The sequence below is a fragment of the Genypterus blacodes genome, unplaced genomic scaffold, assembly GCF_046128005.1.
Source record: "Genypterus blacodes isolate CSIRO-AG114 ecotype Tasmania unplaced genomic scaffold, CSIRO-AGI_Gbla_v1 ptg000037l_1, whole genome shotgun sequence".
NCBI classification, from domain to species: Eukaryota; Metazoa; Chordata; class Actinopteri; order Ophidiiformes; family Ophidiidae; genus Genypterus; species Genypterus blacodes.
Genome location: NW_027466850.1, coordinates 2,441,690 through 2,463,398, shown reverse-complemented (window position 1 = coordinate 2,463,398; position 21,709 = coordinate 2,441,690). Strand labels below are relative to the sequence as shown.

Here is a 21,709-nt window from a genome sequence, read left to right as displayed (position 1 = left end):
GAAAAGGCCGCTGCAAAAACTGAAGGAAAGGAAGTCTTATTCTTTAAATACTGTTTGTTATTATTATAACACCAAATAGTGGTATCAATAAGACCATTTGATAATTATAAGGCTACGTCTACCCCCCACCCATACCAACACACACACTCACTACTAACAGCTGCTACTGATGATATTGATCGGCCGTTCATTGTAGCTGGACTTGTGTCTAATAACTTTTCTATTTCCCAATCGATCATATCTATTTGAGCTTACAAATTGCTAAACCCCCATATAGTATATAAAAGCCCTACACATTTATACTGAACATACGGTGTAAGAGGGGTATATAAAAGCAATATAAGTAAAGAGCTGAATTATGAATTACAGGTGAGCTGGAATCATAATGAAAAGGACAGAGGTTGACACAAAGAGTATGAGAAAACCAGTTCAGCCTGCAGACAAGCCAGTGGTAAATGACTTGCACTTAGGGAAGACACCATGCCGGCAAGAGAGGAGATCCCAGAAGACTAATGTCAGGGGAGGATGAAAGAATTCTGTAAATGGGCAGAGCGTGGGAGGAGGGAGAACCGGGGGAGCAGAAATGGCTGACCCAGTGATTAAAATTAAGCTTAGTGTGGAACAGCACTCAAGAGGAAATCTAGCAGACAGACTGTACAACACCAAAGTCAGCACAGCGCACCTGGGCACCCACTGGGGGAGCTCTACCACCTGTACTGCATCTGGATTAGAATGACACAATGTTGAATGTGCATTGTGTGGGATGAGCAACTGTGCAGCTGATTGAGGAAAGATCTCACCTCAAACACATCCTCACATGTTTGCCCTAAACAGATGGATCCAACAGTTTGTTTGCTATGCTGTTAAAGGCAAAAGACAGCTCGGCGGTATCTCACTAAAATTGTAATGGATTAATGTGGCCCACAGCGCAAAATCACACAAACAAACACACAAACTACAGAGACCTCCCTTTATTTGCTCTTGAAGCGTTAGCTGCAGGGCTATAGCCTCTAACATCAATTACTGTGTGTTGCTCTCTCTCTGTTATGTTACCCCACTGTCACACCCTTTCTCTGCCTGTGTTTTCTTAAATCTACAATAACCAAATAAGGAGATTGATAGAAAAAGGTTTTGTTTGTTTTAAATGCGTACCGACACTTCCAGAAGACAACATCAATATTATCAGAGTTGCATTTTAAATCCAAACTCGGTGTGCTTGACTTGTAGAGTTGAGAACTACAAATGTTTTATTTTAGTTTTTAGTTTTTCTGTGAGTGTGTGTTAAAATACAGGTTTTAGACTCTTTGCTTTTATTATGATAAGTGTGCAGGTGATGCAAGGGGAAATAGAAACATTCTACCTTTGCGGGCATGCTTCACTGCAGCGGTCCTGGAGTGGTCCTTTGATTCAGGCCCGTTTTGTCTCAACAACAATAAGACGTTTATATTGCACATTGCAATTGTTAAACTCAGAGGTGCTCCTGCGATGGTATTGCTGTTCTAAGTAAATTTTATGGTTACAGAAGGCATGGAAACATTACTTTATTACTGTGGAAATGTGGAAGTGAAAATATTAATAACAGAGCAGGGTGCGGTTTGTACACACAGACACACACACACACACACACTACCCATCTATAATAATTGTAAAGTCCCCACATCATGCTTTCATCCAATTTATACCGTTGGGGACCTTCAAATTCATTACTTTTATCTCTGCGTTTGGGTATAACGTAGAGAATTTGAGTTAGTCTAGCTTCAAAGGTTCTCCAAAGTAATCTTGATAATCTTAAATAGAACCTAAGCTTTGCTAATTCCGACAGCAGTCCCGTTGTATAATGCATTAAAAAATCCTCAATCAGAATATGTGCAGACAGGGACAGACGAGTAATGAACAAGCCCTTGCTGAAATGTCGACTTTAGTCAGCCCTCGATCTGACTGGCAAAGCTTCGATTACATTGGAGGATTCCCCTGGTGTAAATCAACAGCAGTTTCATTTGAACAGCAGCGAAAATGAGAAGTCAACAGCATTTAGTCAAATACAAGGCGGGATTAAAGAAACTCTGTCAGCCTAGTGTGAACAATTGATTTCTAATTTATCAATGCTTGTGCTGAGTGGCCACAGGAAACACGGGCCTAGTCCTGTTACATCCTCTCTTTGTTTCTCATGAGCACACTAAATATGGGAAAGTCTATTCTTCCGCCATCAACACATACAGCAAGAATCTGACAGAATAGAAGCAAAATGACACTCTCCAATTCCTACCTGATTAAATGAACTTGTCGCAGCAATCTAAATGATCTATTGTGCAAAGGTGAATGAGTAAAGTGTCATAAATCTCCTTTTGTCCTACCTTGAAAGGTCAGCATTAGCTAAGATGGGTTGAGAGACTCTTTTATTTCACAACAATAAAAGTGAGAAAGCAGATTCTACTCTGAAGACAGAGTTCCTGCCTGAGCTATAAACTGATGCGCCATCATTAATGAACAGTGTTCCAGAGTGGTGATACCAAGGTGAATATCATCATAGTCCTATACTCCAATATACTCACAATTTACAACTACTGCAGGTTTCAAGGAAGATGCAGTGATTCACTGAATTTTAATAAAATCTTAATCGCATTCTATTCATTTCTTTTTTTTACTGCACTGAGTTGTTAAAGGACGTGATACAATATCTATTAAAGGGTTTATATGCTTTTTATAGTTTTTTATAATGTTGTAAAAATAAAGCGCATGAGACTTGATGAACATTGTTACAGTTCCAAAACTTGAGACTCATGCATAGAGAAAGGCCTCAATGAGTGCAAACTGTGTTCTGAAGTGCCCTGAAAGCTTTTCAACATATTACACATCTGATTGGACAGGCACAAAGCTCATGAGCAAATGTTTGGCTTGCACTCGAGTTTCTGAAATGCGTGGCCAGCTCAGGCCTGATGCCATTGGTCAAGTGGAACAGAGGTGGAACACAGGTGGAACAGAGAGACAGAGCAAAACAAGGGCCATTTTGTGCTTTGTTATCTTACACACTGTTACAAATTAAGTTTCAAGTAGTGAAGCTGATGTATTTTGCTGAGCACGAGTATGAAATGTAACTCTCATTTTAAGGGCTAGAAAAGAAATAGGGAAAGTTATCCCATTAAATTACCTCCTTACTGCCATGTACTGTATTAATGCACAGTAGAAGGAAATGAACCCTGTAATGTAAAACTTATAATTAACCAATTTTTTTAGTCACTTTATTTTAAATCAGGTCTGGTTTTCTGTATTTTCTGTGTGTGTCATCCGTTTGATCATTTAAGGTATAATTGGACACTGCTATTTACGCATTTACATTCAAACACACTCGGGGATCATCACAGCAGGAAAAACTTTCCCAGGCATAGATGTTGCTCAATTCATTTATAAAGATATTTAATAATAACAAAGGCAAGAAAGATCATTTATTTTCAAGTGCCTCATATGCCAATTTACTGCTCTTTGGAATGAGGCATTTTCTATTTTCTATTGACATTTCTGAAAACATTCACCATTCCGCTTGTGGTATCCTGGTTCCTAGACTGGTTTAGGAAAAATAACAAGTAAATGTTGTATGATAATAGCTTAGTTTATAGGCAATTGCATGTAAGCTTCATATGCTTCTTTACTTATACAGTAATACTTCATATTTCTAGATCCTGTTCTCTCTCATTTCACAAAGTGCCTTTCAATTAACCTTACTTGGTCCTCTTCTTTGTGGTTGTTGCCTGAATTACTTACAAGTAGAATGCAATTAGGTAATTACTGTATTTCTCTCAACCAGTGCATGCTGGGATGGGCTCCAGCCCTTCATAGCCCTAAAGAGGACACTAGTAAACACGTGGGGTAAAGAGAATTACTGTCCTGGTCGCTACTGGAAAACATAGGATCTATTTTTGCTTTTGATGGTCATTCAAATTATCCTTCGATGAAATTGGGGATAATTTCAGTCATTTTGGATCAACTTCTCTTCAAATATCTTCTAAATCTTTCCTCAGTTTTTCTGCTCGTTGCTGTTTCTGCACTGTTCATGCGCTTGACATTACTTCCATCGTGTTTGTCCGTAGTACCAGTTCTTGCAAACATTAAGCATGATTTCTTGAGGACACAAACAACTTACTTTCAATAAAGGCAGGATATGTGTGGTAGCCAACATGTGTACACATATGCACAATTGACGTCAGGAACCAAATCCTGAGATTTATTGTCATCATTTAAGATCCATCAAGGTCATATGAGAGATTCATCAGATTCGCCAGAATTAGGCTGCAAACTGTTGTTGCATCTGATTATTATCATTTAATTTTAATGTGTTCAAGCTCTAGCCTAACCTTGGCAGTGATGACAGATTTCCTGTTTGTGTGTATCATTTTGTTCTACAGTTCATTTGCTTGTTTTTGGCTCCATTCATGGTTCTGTCCTCATCGCGGATAGGCCACCCCTATAGCATATGCTTCACATTTGGCATGATGTTGGATGTCTTTCTGTGTCGCATACACTTGGGTTCTCCATCAAAGCTTTTGTCACACCACAGGATGTTTTGCCTTGTGCCCTTGAGTCCTCCCAAGAGCCTTTTGGCAAAGTCCAAACACATTGTGATCTCTCTTTCAAGACTGTCTGTCATCCAGTACCGATTTGTGAAATCTGGCACAGTTTATTTTGTTCCCCGACCAAAGTCCCTACGTGCTATGAAAGGAACAAAAACCAGACTGAAATTGTTGCAGACGTTTGATATTTAGTTTGATATTTATTTTGGGGAATTGGTTTATTAACTCCAAAATAAAAAAGAATCTGTACATTAATCGACTCAACGAAAAAATAAAGGGAACAGGAAAGACAATGGCAGCACAAAGGCAATAAAAGATCCAGAGCTCAGCAGCAGCTTATCGCACCATCGTTCACTCTACCCTAAGGTTCATTACAGGACAGAAAATGTCCAGTTGGTGTTGGGATCTCTAGATCATTCATGTGCCTCATATGCCAAAAAATGATTGTGTGGCTTTATTTTGTTTTTCCTAGCCCCTTAAATGAAACTCAAGCCCTTCCCTCTGCAATGTGAGCACAGCAGCAAGCAACTTTCTGCAGAACCTCTTCAAGCATCCATGAGGCCTCCCGTGCCAGCTGAGAAATGTAATCCCTCCAGTGTGTGGTGCTCCTGCCTGAGGTCTTACCCCAACCATTCATGCCGGGAACCCCTCCAACTCCTAACTATGGGCCTGAACTCCCTCAGCTACAACCATGCACTGTGTGAATGAATGTAGAGTGAATTAGAAAAAAGAATACACACTCTCTAGAGATAGACACTCTATCCTGAGGAGGCATCTTGAATGCTCATGTCATTAGGTGCTACTAGTAATAAAATTAGAATGCCAATTTTTTTTTGTTTAAACCAATCACCTCCATCACTTGTGAATGACACAGAACTGTGCAAGAATACATTTTCAGGGCGACATGAAACATCCTTGATTGATGAAATTACAGATAGGACTGTGAAGCGTTGAATGCAAATTCTGGAGCCAATCACTGGTCACCATCTTCACTAACAACTTGAAGTCATCCACTTTTGCAAGAGCAAATCTGTGTGGCTCTCAAGATGATTGTGGCATTTTTGGCAAAAACAAATGGTCAGGCGAGGATGTGATAGCAGCAGCTGCTGCCTCTTTTTCCCATTCAAGTGCTTATCAGAGACTCTCTTCAAGTGAAACAAATACCCACTGAATGCAGTTTTATGTTCTGCCAATTTTTTATCTGCACTTTCATACTCAATCCAAAGACATGGTCAGTTGAAATAATCATCTGACAAATCTCCATATTGGACATGTTAACCACCACCCCCCGCACACACACTTTTCCTTGAACAGCAATTCTTGGCATCCCTTATAGAGTGTAATGCACCAACTGGGGTATTTAAAGCTGTAGGAGTCGCCAGCTGTGAACTATTAAGACGAGATGGTGATGACCAGCGGATTGAGAAATCAAATTCCTAGACAGCACCTAGCTACACATCCCATACAGCTGGCAAAATAAGAGCTTGTTTTCCAACAATTGGAGATTGACAGTGAGTGTGTGCTTATTCTGCTAACACAGCCAGAAATGTGTGAGTGGCACTGACCTCCCTGGACAGAATGCGGTTAGAAATGAATGAAATGGATGCTCTAGAGAATATTGGCTGCTTAATGGTGGTGAGTGTCGACAGGTTTACTCACCCTGTACCAGACAATCTCTCGAAGCCTTCCATCAGTTTTGAAGTTACACTTGAGAGTAACAGTCTCCCCGATAACAACAGGAGGCAAAGGTTCTATGGTAACTGTCAGATATCCTGAAAGAAAGTGTGGAGAAGAGTTGGAATTAAGTCAAAATCAAACACATTTGGCCTTTGTTTTTTCTTCTTGGACAACAGCAATAAAACATTTGTCAATTGACAAAATATGACTTATTATTTAAAGGTTTCATTCATGTCAGTTTACAGTCTCGATCTTCACAACTGACGAAAAAACATTGATCACCTAATATTGTTTTCTCCAAACGGATGACTTTGTGATAAAATGGATATTAATACAAAAATGCATCTATACATTACAATGAGCCTCATTAAATAATCCAAACAAAATAAGCCAATTTATTATGGAGAAAATGTAATGTTATAACAGACTAATAGGGAAACTGATTGCATATTCAAGTTACTTTTGGATGTGAAGTTCAGCTTGTTGTGTGTAGAGAGAAAAACTGGAGTCCCGAAAGGATTCTTGACTGTTACATTGTGGTTGATCATTAGCCCCACGCACAAGCATCTACACATTGTGTACACATACCTACACACATAAACACAAACCAAAATACCCAGACGTTTGGATGAAAACTCCCACATCCACAGGTACAGTGTAATTATTACACAAAAGACCAAAACAGTTCAGTCTACCAAAGAATGTGTTTGCCTTTCTATGTAACAACTGTTGTTTTTACTCCAATTAAGCAACGATAATGAGGAGAAAGGGTAAGTGCAAAAGGTTTAAAACTGGAAGGTAGCAATTAAATGATTGCTGTGCTGTGGTTGCATTCAAGTAAAAATAGAACCTGGGACATGGGGGCTGAGCTGAAAGGCTCCATCAGTAAGTCACCATCCCTTACCAGCCACCTTTCTTAGGCTTATAGGAAACCTAGTCTTTATGGATGCATTAAACACAATGCTACTTCTCAGAAAACCTCTCATGTATCAATGTGGTACTTTGTTTTGTACTACATTTGGACCATTTTTTTGTTTTTATGTAATTCTATATATTTTCAGACATAGAAATCATTATCATCTATTAATTAGTTCTTGTTTGGCTAGTATTCTCTGGCGCTTGTGGTGTAGCAGTGTCTTTCCCTCTACTACTGAGAATTTGCTTTGCTTGTTCTTTTGTTTTCTTCCACTCAACTAGTTCTGCATACTTCCACGATCAGACACTATTCAAACACTATGACCTTTGGTGGTCATCTCATATCATCATATCATATTTTCTGAAATATTCTGCATTTTTCAGCTGAAAAATCCCCATTCAAATCTCTTCACGCACTCCACACCTTCAGGCCCTTGTAACTTCCTCATACTTTTATGTAGAGAATGGAGAGCATTTTGAAGGCCTTCAGACTTCCAGTATCCCATTCAGCATTTTCAAATAAATCATGGTTTTCAGATTTCAGACTAAAACTGTACCTCAATTTTGCTCATCTAGCTCAATGTACGATTTTCTGCTGAGAAAAATCTTTTAGTTTTTGAACTCGCCGGTTGATGTCACAGTTCAATCTGTTGTAAGATAGGCATTACAGTTTATGTGCTCCACATGTGATTCTCAGGCCTTCAGACAGACTCAACTGTGTCTCTGCTAATTGTCTGCACCTGCTGTTTGTAAACAAAAGATGGCTTCAAAGGATTTGAGCTGTCACTCAAACTGCTTGTAACTTCTTAATTTCTTCGGGTACACAAACAATTCAGACAATTTCCAGGCCTCCATGCTTCAATCTTTCAGGCACTTAGATAAACTCTGTTGTGATTTGCGATTTATAAATAAAGTTGAATTTAATTGACAGCATTCGGCATTCTTTTCAGCAACTGCAAATACAGCACATTTTCTTCAGGAAATGTATTTCTAGTTTTGTAAATGTTTTTCTCTTACTTACATTTCAACAAAGCTCTAAATATGAATAGTGAACAAATTAATTAAGTCAGTATTATAATTAATACAACATAGTACTTTACTGTGCAGTGACAATTTATTGCAAGTCAAAGACATTCCACACTGGCTTCCCTACAGAAAGCGTCTGTTCAAAGGAAACAGCAGGTGTGCCGAATTGCCATGAGGGTGTTAATGGCATCTCAAATTAGATCAGCTTTGGAGAAGAAAACAGATTTGGTTACCATGGTCATGAACATGAGCAGACCTAGAGCACCTCACCATCTCCCTGCTCTGGCCTTATAATCATTCTGTAATGTAGGAAATGATGAACGGGTGAAGTGATATATTTGACTGGAGAAGGTGTTTCACTGCACTACTGAGAGAAACAGAGGGGTGAATAAAATGAAAGAAAAGTTCAACAAAAGATTTTGAGGGCATTAATTATGCAGGATGTATGATGGTACAAATCACTGCCAAAAGCCAAAAAACATTTATACCAAGCTGAATTAATTACTATAGACTGCTTATTTACTCCTTCTTTGTATCGCTCATTTCTTCAAATTTTTATTATGTTAGGTGTGTCTCTATTTATTGCTTGTCTGTCACTGTGTTTGTGGATAATAAGGTTGTATTGTGCTGTATTGTAATTATTGGGAATATAATAAAAATTTTGCAAAATCTTTCCTGACACTCCCTTAAAATTCAATAAGATTCTCAGACCACAATCTTTGCTGAGCTGAAAATCCATTTTGAAGTTGTTAATGCTTTTCAAAAGTAAGCACCCATTTTTAGAAATGGTGTCCAAAAAATACCACACTCACTTATTATTTAGTTATGGGAGAATTTGCTGCATTTGTCTCCACAGATAACTAAAAGTCTGCACTCACATAGCTACACTGCCAGAAGGATTATGGCTCTAAAGCAGTGCAAAATATAAATACAACATCACATAAGCACAAACTCTGTCACTTAATTAAGAAACAGGAGGCTGCTGAAATCGGGTGTCAATTCCCTTTAAACAGGAAAGTGTCTTATCAGTGCACCTAGATATCCTTACGAAAGAATCTTAATTTAATAAGCAGGCTGAAGAGATCTTCTCTCTTCAGTCAAAAGGAATGGATAAACCTTTTCGGAGACTGCATATCATTAGCACAGAGCTGATGCCCTTAGAGAAAATCCTCACCACTTACAACAAATCCACCTGAAGAGCATCCTGGCCTTGTAAATGTCTCTGTGAGTTTTCCGCAGAGGTGTTCTGCTTGTTATGAGGAAAAATTGTAACTGGCTCAGTGGGATACACAATCACTCACCAGGGAAAAGAGTATGTCCTGGCTTCACTAAAGGGCATTAAGAAAATCCACTCTTTTGTGCTTTTTATTTGTCAATTAGGCCTACAGAGGATATATTGTAGCAAGAAAAAAAAGATGAAACATTTAGAATGTCCACATTATTTACACTGATTATCTACAATAATGGACAAATACAATCAAGGCACTAGAATGTCTATCCGGACTATGGCTACTCAGCCTTCTTCAAGGTGGGGAGGCAGTAGTAGTAGCTCAGTGGGTAGAGCTTCCGCTTGGGAACCGGAGGGTAGCCGGTTCGAGTCCCTGCCGAGGTGCCCCTGAGCAAGGCACCGAACCCTCAATTGCTCCCCCCTCTGCGAAGGGTGGTAATGTAATGTAAGTCGCTTTGGATAAAAGCGTCTGCCAAATGTAATGTAATGTAAAGGTTGGGTTAAATGCAGAGAACAGATATCATTGTGTAGAAATGCAATGACAAATAAAGCATTCTTCTTCAAAATTGTCTACCAATGGAAGGAATTTATTACTGTTGCTTCTCTCCCAAGGAGTGGGCGTCTTGCAACGATCCCAGCAAGAACGTTAATAAATATGCAAAGATGACAATTGAAATAGATTAAAAATAACTCATGGGTACCAGCAAAAACCCTGCAAATATTCTAATATTTTGACATTTTCTGTCTTCCTCCTTTTCGGCCTGAGGAAATTCTGAACAACAAAAAAAGTGAAGCCGCAGAGGAAACCAATTCTGCTTCCAAAAAAGCATTGCCCGATAAGCCTAGAGGAAAATAAAGGTAGTCATTTACAGACATAATAGAGGACAACTCGGACAACCAACAAAGGGGACTGTGTGAACAGCAAAAGATCTACTATGCTCGGCAGATCAGCCTTTTCTATTGGAGCTCAGTATCAAGCTACATAAGAGAGTGCTACAGCCTTACAGATGGCAAGAAAATCAAGCCAACCATGTACACAAACACAAACACTTAATGTGCTATAACGTTGTGAAATATTGTTGTTGAATAGTCAATAAGTATTACAAAAAGCACTTGACTGACTAGTAACCCTCTTCTAAGTTGGACAGAACAATATTGCAGCCTTGACAGCATGCAGTCTTTGAGGAAAAAAAATATTATATATCAGCGGCAATCCACCATTGGACTCTTAACAGAAATTGGATGATGGAACAAGTAAAAGATCAAAAACCCAAAAGCAAATTACCCATTAGAATGCCCACATTTAGTCAGTAATTAACACACATATCCCATAATTCCAAACTGTTCACTTCCTTTTTTCCTGACCCTTTATACACACCCACGAGGTCCACTGCTTCAAATAATCATGTCATTATTTCATACTCTCTGTTTTCCAATATGGACATCTTGAGACCTCTTTTATACAAGCAGACTCACCAGAATGACATTAACTTAATAATTAGAGCACAAAATAAAGTACTACATAAGAAGCTTGTCTTCTTGGGTGGTTGGAGGGATTAATTGCAAACAATTCATTTACCATGTGGCACAGAAGAAAATGCACCATAGCCAATGACGGAAAAATGTGGGGAGGGATGAGACATTTTCAAAAGAGCAAATTACATGGGTTATGCACTCGTTCTAGGGAAGTTCATATTTCAAATAATCCCTTCAAGGAACTGGAGCAGTTGGAGGAACTTTACATAACAAGACATGAGGGCATCATTTCAACACAATTCAGTATCCGCAGAATGCCAGACAAATTAGTGCATAAATTAGACACATTTTATTTGTCAAATCTGTGTTGAAAGTGTTCCAATGAAGCAATATCTCGGATATGCTTGATGCCCTTATTAAAACACAGGCCAATATGAGTCTTATTCCCACAACAAAACCCTGAGCATAAAAATCAGCTCAGTGCAAGTGTTTACATCGGTATTTCATCTGAGATAAATTATCTCACTGGGTATAGTAAATGTAAACAGAGGGCCTGAGACATACCAGCTGTGAAAGCACACACTGGTATCCAGTCAACACTTGAAACAGAAAAATGAAAAATCTGCTCCGACATAGGAAAATCTATTATGCAGGAAAGAAAATGATTTAACAAGTCATTCATTTAACAAGCCAAAAGACAGCCAACCAACACATTATTGTTACGATTCCAACATATTCAATTTGTAAAACATTGAAGCTGTGTTCAATTTTGATATATTTCTAGTGAAATTAGGCCTGCAAATCAAAGCAAGCATATCCAAGACATAACATCTTCAAATATGTTCACAACGTTTTGAGTTCTTTGATGATGGTTTACTGCTGAGGAAGACTTCCACAGCATTTTCAAGGGAGATACTTATTTCATACACTGCAAGCAAGACACAATAAATCAACAAATATATTTAGAGCTAAATTGGCGAACACAGGGCCTAACACAATCCTGCTGAAATAAATGGCTGACATCTGATTACTCATAGCAGCCAGCAGTTTTGTTGGAAGATTCATTCACTTCAAAATGTATTGACGGGATTTTAGTACAGGGACTAACAGTATACAACAAAATCTATATTCATGTTTTCTGAAGCCATGTATGTATGTTTAAATCAGTGATGTTTGTAATGGCAACACAAAATCAAGATCAAATTTAGATAATTTTGATCATTTTGAAATGGGCTGCATCAGTGGTGGATAAAGACCGCACACATCAGGTTTTGAACAATTATACAAGTCATTATAGTCTGATCAGCCTCTGATATGACAGACAGGGAGCTTTGTATCTTAACCCCATGTTACCAGCATTGATGATCATACCATCATCCTTGTAACTCCAACAGAGACGGAAATCATTAGAACTCTTCAACTGTTTGCAACTGAAAAGGCTCCAGGGCCTGGTGGGCTTAGTCATGAGTTCTAGCAAGAATTAGAAGATATTAGATGGTCTTTTGCTTAAGGTGTTTAATCGCTCATTCAAAACCAGCATGCTTCCTATATCACTAAGGGAGGCAAGTGTCTCATGAATTCATTTAAAAAAGGCAAACCTCTGGAGAATTACACCACCTACAGAATGATCTTACTTTTTAATATGGATCTTAAGGTTCAATCAAAAGTACTTGCATTGCTCCTGAACGTGTGCTCCCACTGATAATTAAGGAGGATCAGACAGGCTTTATTAAAGGCTCAATCTAGCCAATGAGGACAGATTACTGAATATTATCCAGATATATCATAATCATAACATGGATGTCCCAATGTGCTCTCTAGATTCAGAAAAATAAAACATTTCAAAGTAGTCTTGCTTCCTTTATGAATGATTTCATCTTTTGGCACAAATCTTTTAAGTGAATGAAACAACCTTGTTCACTTCCATTCACTGATTTGGTCCTTCCGGTTGTTAAACTCACTGATCCAAAGACTTGCTCGCTGAACAAAACCTGCAAATATCATTCGTGAACGAGACTCAAAGAATGAAGAAAGGCTGAAGTAGGTTATCATTCTGGCTCTGAGCGAAACTGGGTGATTTCATTTGTGAACGAGATCAGACCAGACTTGTTCACAGATTTGCTCATTGAATAATGAAAAGTATACTTCAGGTGGGGAACTCTCTGGCAGACTCCCAGTGTGCACAGAAGAGCAAAATCGTTTTTTTCAGAGAGATGTGTCTTTCCGAGAGAAAAACCCTTTGAATCTCTCAGAGCTGCATAGGCAACAGATTAATTTTGGACAAACATCACTGAACAGATCAGTGAAGAATCTGAACAATTGTTTTTGCTGAGTGGGCTCAAAAGAATGAAATCACTAAAAAGTATGTATGACTTCAACCTCCATTTTAGAGAACAAAAGGATCCTACTGGATTTGATTGAAAATTTCCTCTTTCCTGTTTTTTAAACTATGATTTGTTCTCGTCACTGATCCTCATCCTAAATCAATCAGAGGTGTTCCATTTCATTCAATTCAGATGTGAGATTACACAAGCATATTTGTATGCTAACAATACCATGCTGGCCATTTTGGGAATACAAGGAGTAGAGGCTATGCAGGCTAAATTATGTCTGGTGGAGGAAATATCATTACAGAAAACCACAATGGTCATGACCATTTGGTAACAAGTCCTGTAAGGACAGTGGTGCTGTTGCATACACTCTGTACATGATGGTCCAGTCTGATAGAGTCGGGTAGAGATTGATGTATATGGCATTACATCTTATGAATGGTTTAGTTTCTAAGGGGTTCAAGTGTTTATGCTACTTGTGTTTGATTCACTTAATTTGTTTTTTTTTACCCAACCTTAGTTAAATTTATATCACTGAGAATGCACAATATAAAATATTAATACAAACAGACTCATCTGTTTTTGCAAATTAATTGTTCATATATTCAGTATACTCTGAGTAGTTTTGTTCGGTTTCAACCAGAGACTTACATTATGCATTAATGCTAGAGCTGCACAATATCGAGCCTGTGTTACAAGCCCTGCATTTGAAGGAACCTGAGCAGCTACATTGATATTGTACTCACACCCACCTACCTACAGGTTTCGTCTGTATTACTGAGCTGATGTTTCATTGAAATTTGTCTCTATGGGGAAGAGATATCAATGACGATATTAGAAGTTATTTTTGATTGAAGACAAAATGTTAAGTGTGATCCCAGAAGCCAACTACTTCAAAAGGAAACTATTTATCATGGATAGTGAGGGTAAATGTGCAGTCCCATTGAAAAGAAAATCTGTTTTGTGCTGGACTTCAGTACTTGGAATAATTTTAACATCACATAAACAAGTGTGGAGTGGCCAGAGAGTCCATGGCATTTAATTGGCCCACATTAGCTGGTGGTAGAGGGAGACAAGGCCTCAGGCTTGTCTTAATCCATCAGAGGCGCTGTTGGAACAACATTTAATGAGGGCTGCAAACTATGCTTTCTCCCATTAATAACAGCAATTTGCCAAGATGCAATGCGAAAACAAAACCCTGCCAATGATGGACCAGCCCAAAATGTGCCTGTTATTGTGTTGTGTGATTTATGGCCATGGCCTACCTTTGCTTAGATGTCAGTGCAAGTAAATGTAATGAGAAAAATGGATGGCTGAGTTTCTCAACTCTCTTCCTCATCTTTGCCTCTAAGCAGAGTAAACAAACAGATCTGACTTGAAGTGTCTGAGACAAATTAGCATTATAATTTCCAGAGAGGGAAGGTATTTATGGAAAAACACGCAGCTTGCAAGGACAGATAATACATAGTGTTTAGTGTTCAATTAGTTTAGATTAATGGTCTAAATACCACTCTTCTAATCTTACAATGTAATGTTCTTCTAAAGTAAGAGGTGGCATACAGTTTGGAACTTCCAACTTCAATATTCATAAAATAATATAGAAAGTAATTAATTCAATTCACCATACATCCGATGCAAGGTTTTGCTTGTTGGATGGCAGAATCTAAACCCAAGTAAGGTAATGTCCTATTGATGGAAGGAGAGACTCCCTGGTGCACATTTGAATCCTTACAGTTTTTGATGCATTAATGTATTTGTATATTAAGAATTTCTGCATTTAGTCAATGTAGTTTTGGTCTCTTCTGAAAAAGTCTGCAGCCTAAGGCAAACAGGGCAAATAACTATGTAAATGAAACATGTAAAATATATATTCAGACTAATCCCAATAAAATGAGCCACTAAGTGGATAATTTAGTGACTATTAAGGTTCTAAAATCTAGGCAAGGATCAGACCTTGATTTACTCATTTGTTTTGATTTCTCATAACATGATACATTTAATAAAACTGGTGTTTCTATTAAGGCAAAATCAAGGTCCTTCATGTATTTTTAAGAGTCCCACTATTAGGGTAAGTGGTCAAACTGGAAAACCAATATCTGAATACTAACTCTGCAAAATACAAAAGTGTACAGTAATAATTATTTTCCAACGCTGCAGTTCCTCTGAGATTTATTTTGTTTGATTAGCCCTTCAAAGGTTTCAAAAACAAAAGGCTAATTTATTACCAAGTTCTGTGGATATGATGGCTCTGCTGCTCAGAAGGACATTATTCTGGTATTAAATATGTGTTTTGCTATTGTGTAACACAGATTTATCCTTTTCATAAATGAAGAAACCGTAGTTGATTGGTGTTGCTTCATTTTAGCTCAGCGACTTGTATTTGATCAAAGCTGTTTTGAAGTGAAGTGTGATTATTGTGGCATTATCTCAGCTTCAGGCAGCTGTTGGAATGTGTGTAGTCACAGGGAAAGAATTAACACTTCCTTGTTGAATGTCCTTTACAAAGTCAAAGTTCCACAAACAAAAGCGTTACATAGGAGAATCTGCACGACTGCCATTGATTTATTCTGCCCATGAACACAATCTGTGCCTGTGGAGCAGATCTTCTTTTGTCAACAGGATGCTGGGAGCCGTAGAAATTTTCTATCAGTGATTTACAGTTTAATGACATGCTTCAGCTTTGAGAGTGTCAGCCCCTGTCTATTGTAATCCACTGCCCTCCCACAAGTCCACACTCATGTGGATAGCAAACAGGAGGAACAATATCAGCGGGTTCTCATTCTGAAGGGCCCTAGGCGTATGGAATTATTATGTCATCGGCAAGAGGAGTTGGAGCCAGTTAAGAAACGCTGCCAGCCTCCCCGCATGGAGTAAACTTAGAGGCAGTAGTGTGAATGTCATAGCCACAGTTTGCTGGCCAAGTATGAAACAATCCTCTTATCCTGAAAATCCCTTGCTTCCTTTTCTAACCCTGTTTCATTGCACCGCTGCCATAAGTAACACCCCAAATCTAAATTTGATACTTTCCTTTTTTACTTACTTGAAGTGAAACTCTTCATTTTCTGAAGAGTTTTAATCACCCTCAGGACTACAAATTCATCACACAACTTCAAAACGATGCATTAAAGAGACAGTTTATCCTAGAAATCGAGCAGATAATCAGCCTCATTTTACTCTTCTGCAGACCGGGTGACTGCAAATTTAAAGCTTCTCTGTAACTCCAAACTGGATCACATCAGGTGAGCACAGCGGTGACTCTTATACAGATGGACAGGTAGAAATCAATTCTTGGAAACAAATTAAAGGCATATAGTATTGTGACTTTAATCTTAGACCTGTGCTCATGAGCACAGAAGAGTGCTGCACATCCGTCTGTGAGGTCAATAAAGCAGCCAGTAGGCTCATTTTAAGCACCCATTGTTCAGTTGTTAAACAGAATTTCCCGATAGTAAGAGAAATCCACTGATCCAACGTTGCACTTCCCTAACATTAGGGGAAGATTATGATAATAATCACCCCACCACACACACATACCTGACTGTTGGGAGATTTGGATATACAAGGTTTTCTGTCAAACATTGACAACATGAGGCATGCATGACAAATTCGCAGGCAGTCTCTATGGACCAAACGCTCTGGACCTTCTATGGCCACAGGGGAAAACGGACACAAGCAGCGATGTCTGGTGTAGAGGAACCTCATTTTGCAGTGATAAACGTGCCATTAGCTTACATGTTTCCTCTAGAGATTTGAACAGCCTGGTGTAATCACTGCTGGGATTCATGCAAGTACTGTATGTGCAGGTTTATATTTCTGGGATGCGTGAAGACATGATGAAAACTTTAAATTGTAAGGGATTCAGAAAATCTAACACTGATAATACTGTTAAGAGCCATCACATGGATAAGCATTTCTAAGAGATTTGTTATTGTAGCCTTTTTATTTAGTAAGTTTTGGAGACCAGATCTAGTCTCATGGTTAAAGGCGATTCAATGCAGTTTGCAAACCTGCATTATTCCTGCTATGTAAACATAGAACATCTGTCTCAGAGCTTCAAAACTGCAGCTGGAAATGATTATCTTTGTTCTGTGCCTGCCAATCTCAGTATATTATGGAGACATTATTTTTGCTTGTGCTTCTCTGCATGTCAAACAGCTGCATCTCAAAAACGAACATCGAGTTGATAGTTATTATTCTTGGTGGAAATGTGTTCAGACGCGATAAGATTTTTGTAGAAATAGGATTTCCCCTGAACTCTCTGGCCCATTTTTGGCCTCACAATAACACTTTTAGAAATGCAAATCATGTATACACAGAGCAAGCAAGTAAGATCCTTATGTCAGTCAAAAGCTGCTTGAAGTTCCTGTCGCCAAATATAAACTGAGCTGCACCTCAATCCATCCAAACATTGAGGTGAGCAAGATCTGATTCATAAAGAACAAATACAGTTTTAATACCTCCAACTGTGTTGCTGTGGTAAGTAGAGGTCTGCACCTATCCTGTCCTGAAAGGTACAGGAGGTCAGTCAGACCCATTGCTATACATGATCGACCTGAACAGACCTGGTAAAGACAAAACACTAACACTGACACTTGATTATCACTCACCATGTGATCAAACAGGGGCCAATAAGACATCTTCTTGGATTCATATCCACATACTGACGCACAGACCTACAACCAAGGCAATGGCATGAAATCCTGACAGACGTCATTAGGTATAATTGGTACCAGCCTGACTGGGAACCTCGGGTAAACCTACAAAGGCCTCTGGAAGGACTGTAGGACTCCCGGCAGCACAACATTGAGCACATTTGTTAGTGAGGTCTTCGGTCTGAGGAGAAAATCTTACTTGCATAGAACGTCGATCATTCAATGAATATCAATTTCCTTCGTACAATATTTAAATTAACTAATAATTTAGTTTTAAATAAAAGGCCCTGAATAAGCTTAATAAAATGGTTTGTTCCTATTACTTAATCCAATTACAACTCCCCAAACTATAAGGCCATATCGAATAAACAAATCCTGAGTGAGGGAGGAAAGAAATGTAGCCAGTTGAAATAGATATTTCAATAATTTTTTAAGGGAAACAGGACCATGTCAACAAAGGCGTCATGAGAGAAGTCATGATGCTGTTACCAAGGTAGCAAACTGTCCTGGTAACCCAGAGAAAGGCACTCAACAGGATATCAATCAGTGTTTGTGCATTCAATCTGTAGACCCCTGCGTCACTACAGGTCATGAGCAATGGTAGGAAACGAGGGAGGAGACGGGGGCAGTGCGGAGAAATGGCCATCCTGAATGTCAAACGGTTAGATTTGAGGAACGCATGCAGCATACAGGAACATTAAATGCACAGTCAATTTATCATAGTGGAATTGCTGCCGTTGTAAGAAGGCCATTTCATGGAGGTGAGGCAGCCCTGTATCAGTGACGATTCACAGCATCTTTGCACTGGTTTGTTCATGAACACACACTGGCCTATGGGCTGTTTCAGACTGTTTGTGTGCCGAGACTGAAAACAGCAGCTAAGTCAGTTTACCTTGACATTTACAAAAAAAATGACTACATAACTTCAATAACGAGATCAACAGTTGATTCTATTGAGTTTGCTTGAAAATACATCCTCCAGAGCACGCCGTCAAAAGACCTCACAGGCGAGCATTTGTTTATTGCTCAAGAACCAGGCAAACTGGAAAGGGGGATAAAAATGAAACTCGCATGCCGATTTATCAGCACTGTGGTGAGGATTAAAGGACTGCCAGCCCCCTGCCTGCATTGCCAACCTACTGCCTGCGTGCTTTGTTTCAGTAGCTTTTAAACCCCCTCTGTCTCTCAAGATGTGCTTCATCACTTCAATAGAATCATCCCTTCATTTGACTAACTCTGCAAAAAGAAAAAGCTGAATGCTCCAAAAGACACAGCACAGTCTTGCACTCATTGATACAAATCGCTCCTGTTAGGGTACACAGGAATGCTGGTGAGGTAAGCAGAGCATCTTTTCTCCGTTTACAATTCAACCTGTGCTGCTGAACAAAGGAGAAACGGGACACACCCAAACCCAATTACGAGCTTTGTTTGTATCGGGGGCTGAGGAGCAGACCACATGACTGCTGATAAAGAGGAAAAAACATGTCTCTACCCTCTCTGATTCTTTTTTCTGCATTAAAGCAACTACTCCTCTCAGCAACAGAATTATTCCTATCCGGGTGGGATGGGGCAAAGACCAGACCTGTATTAAAAACGGCCAGAAGAGGAGACAGCTGTCCCAGCCCACGTTCTTATGTGATCTCTGCTTAGGGAGCAGGCTGGTATTCCAAAGCCCCATCTGAAAACAAATTAAAGAGGATTAGAGGCTGCCGCTACAGCTCCTCTCCTCTCTGTTCCAGGAAAAAGAGAATCCTGCTGGCCAAAATGGTGACCTTCACACTGACGTTCTGTTCTCTGCACAGGTGTGTCACGCCAAACATTAAGGTCGGAGTGTTGTCTGATCATTAAGCTGAAACTGAAAGTCATATACCAAATTATAATTCTTCAATGAGGGAGATTTTTAATACGTATTACTTTTTCCTCCATTTTCATTGCCATTAGGAAGATCTCCTCAAATGTCCAGTAAGAGCTTTTACTTTTGAGAGCATCACACTAAACAGATGTGTCTTTCACTTGAAACACTCAAACACTGATTTAAGAAGAATTATAATGGGAACACTCAAATAAGTAAAATATCAGATGGTAGAAGTAAAAAATTTAATAAGATACTTTGCAAATCCATTTAAAAATTATTGAATTATTCATCATTTAAAAACACACATTGAAGAGGCACATTTAATTATCATGTTTAGAATCTTTTTTATCAACTTTCAAAATTGAAATCTGAGTGCCCATTAACTAAGTGATTATACTTAACTACTTAAAGATTTTGCAGCACAGACTAGACTTAGGACATAGACCCCTAGTACAGAGACTTACAAATATGTAGAGGTTTTAAATCGCCTTTGTGTGTGTGTGTGTGTGTGTGTGTGTGTGTGTGTGTGTTTGTGTGTGTGTGTGTGTTTGTGTGTGTGTGTGTGTGTGTGTAGGTGTGTGCATCAGCAATTAACTCCCTAAAAACTGCATGACAAAATGATGCAGTGCTCTATGACAGTGACAGTGTTTTCTAAAAAATCTCAATGCCAATCCCTCCTTCTGTCAGTTTTGACTGAACCAAGGGCATCGTGTTTTGAGCAGCTCTCAGTATTGTCCTCCTGTGGCTACAGTTACCCTGAGCATTAATCAGCCTTCATTAACATGAGTGCCACTTGTAGAAGGCTGCTGTCATTTTACTCGTCTGCACATCATCCCCTCCCACTGCTATCTATCCCCAGGTAGGACAGTCAAAAGTGCCACCTTGTCTATCCTGCAGCTATTCCCCTTTTGTTATTTTCAGATCTCTTTGGAAAGAGAGAGCCATGAAGTCAGCTGGGGGGCACTGGCAGTGATATGCCAGTGGTTGTCAGAATCTTCAGATCAGAGTGTGCGTATTTTGGATTTTTGTGGCAAATGGACAAAATATAAAGGCTAGAGCAGATCCGGTGTGATGCCGTCCATTCATTATTGATGGCATTAACATAAGGACTGTTATGAAGCTAGGCACCATACTGTACATCTCCCTGATAATTAATAACATTGCCCTGGTGTCAAGTATTCTGATGTTCACATGCATGGAGGCGTGACTCATCCAGTAGAAACAATGCCATACAGCAGAATGGCCCAGATATCCCCATGGATACCCATTGGTCAAGACAAGAGCAAATGCTGAGGGCAGGGGGAAAATATGGTTGTAGCTTCTCTGCAAGTCCACAAGACTGAAAAGGAAATGTACACTTTTCAAATTATATTCATCCAATCTACCTCAATTATCTCAGTTATGCATCTAATCATCCACTCTTCCAGTCCTTAATGGGTTATTCATTTTTTCTTCTTTCAGCTAATGCATGTCTCTACAGGTATGGAAGTAACATGGCGGTGCGAGAAAGAGAGCGGGAGAAACACAGAGGGAAAGCAGGAGAGCGCAACCTATCACTCGTCTGGAATGAGGGGAAGTAAGAAGCATTGGTATTCACAGCAGTCCCTCCATTTTGGATCTCGTTTCGTACTTGGCTGCAGCCAACTGCAGCTCTGACACAGGCACATCTCCCCCTCACACTGTTAGTAAAAGAGCCACTGTGTTAATTGGGCTAAACTGTGTTAGGGAGGGGAGGGGAAATTAATGCACGGCTCTAAGCAGGCATAGATGAATCACATCTGTCAGGTTTATGAGATCAAAGAAGACCTACGGTGCACGTGTCTGTAGCATTTTATTTCCTATGCACATCTGGTGAACTTGGGCAGTATGCGCTACTTAATGAATATTCAGGCTAATGAAAATCACTTTGGGCAACGTTTATACAAAAATCCCACCTTCAGTATCAATAGCCAATATGCTCTGGCTGCATTGAAGCCTTGTTGGAT

General features: G+C 39.2%; 1 protein-coding gene across 1 annotated transcript in view; it reads right to left on the bottom strand.

Moving 5' to 3' along the window:
* The window catches only part of igsf21a (immunoglobin superfamily, member 21a), a 149,759-nt gene that overhangs the window by 93,381 nt on the left and 34,669 nt on the right, over positions 1–21,709 (bottom strand). The window contains exon 2 of the mRNA XM_076147303.1: positions 6,225–6,337. Within this exon, the coding sequence (XP_076003418.1) occupies positions 6,225–6,337 (113 nt within the window). The remainder of the gene's footprint in view (positions 1–6,224; positions 6,338–21,709) is intronic.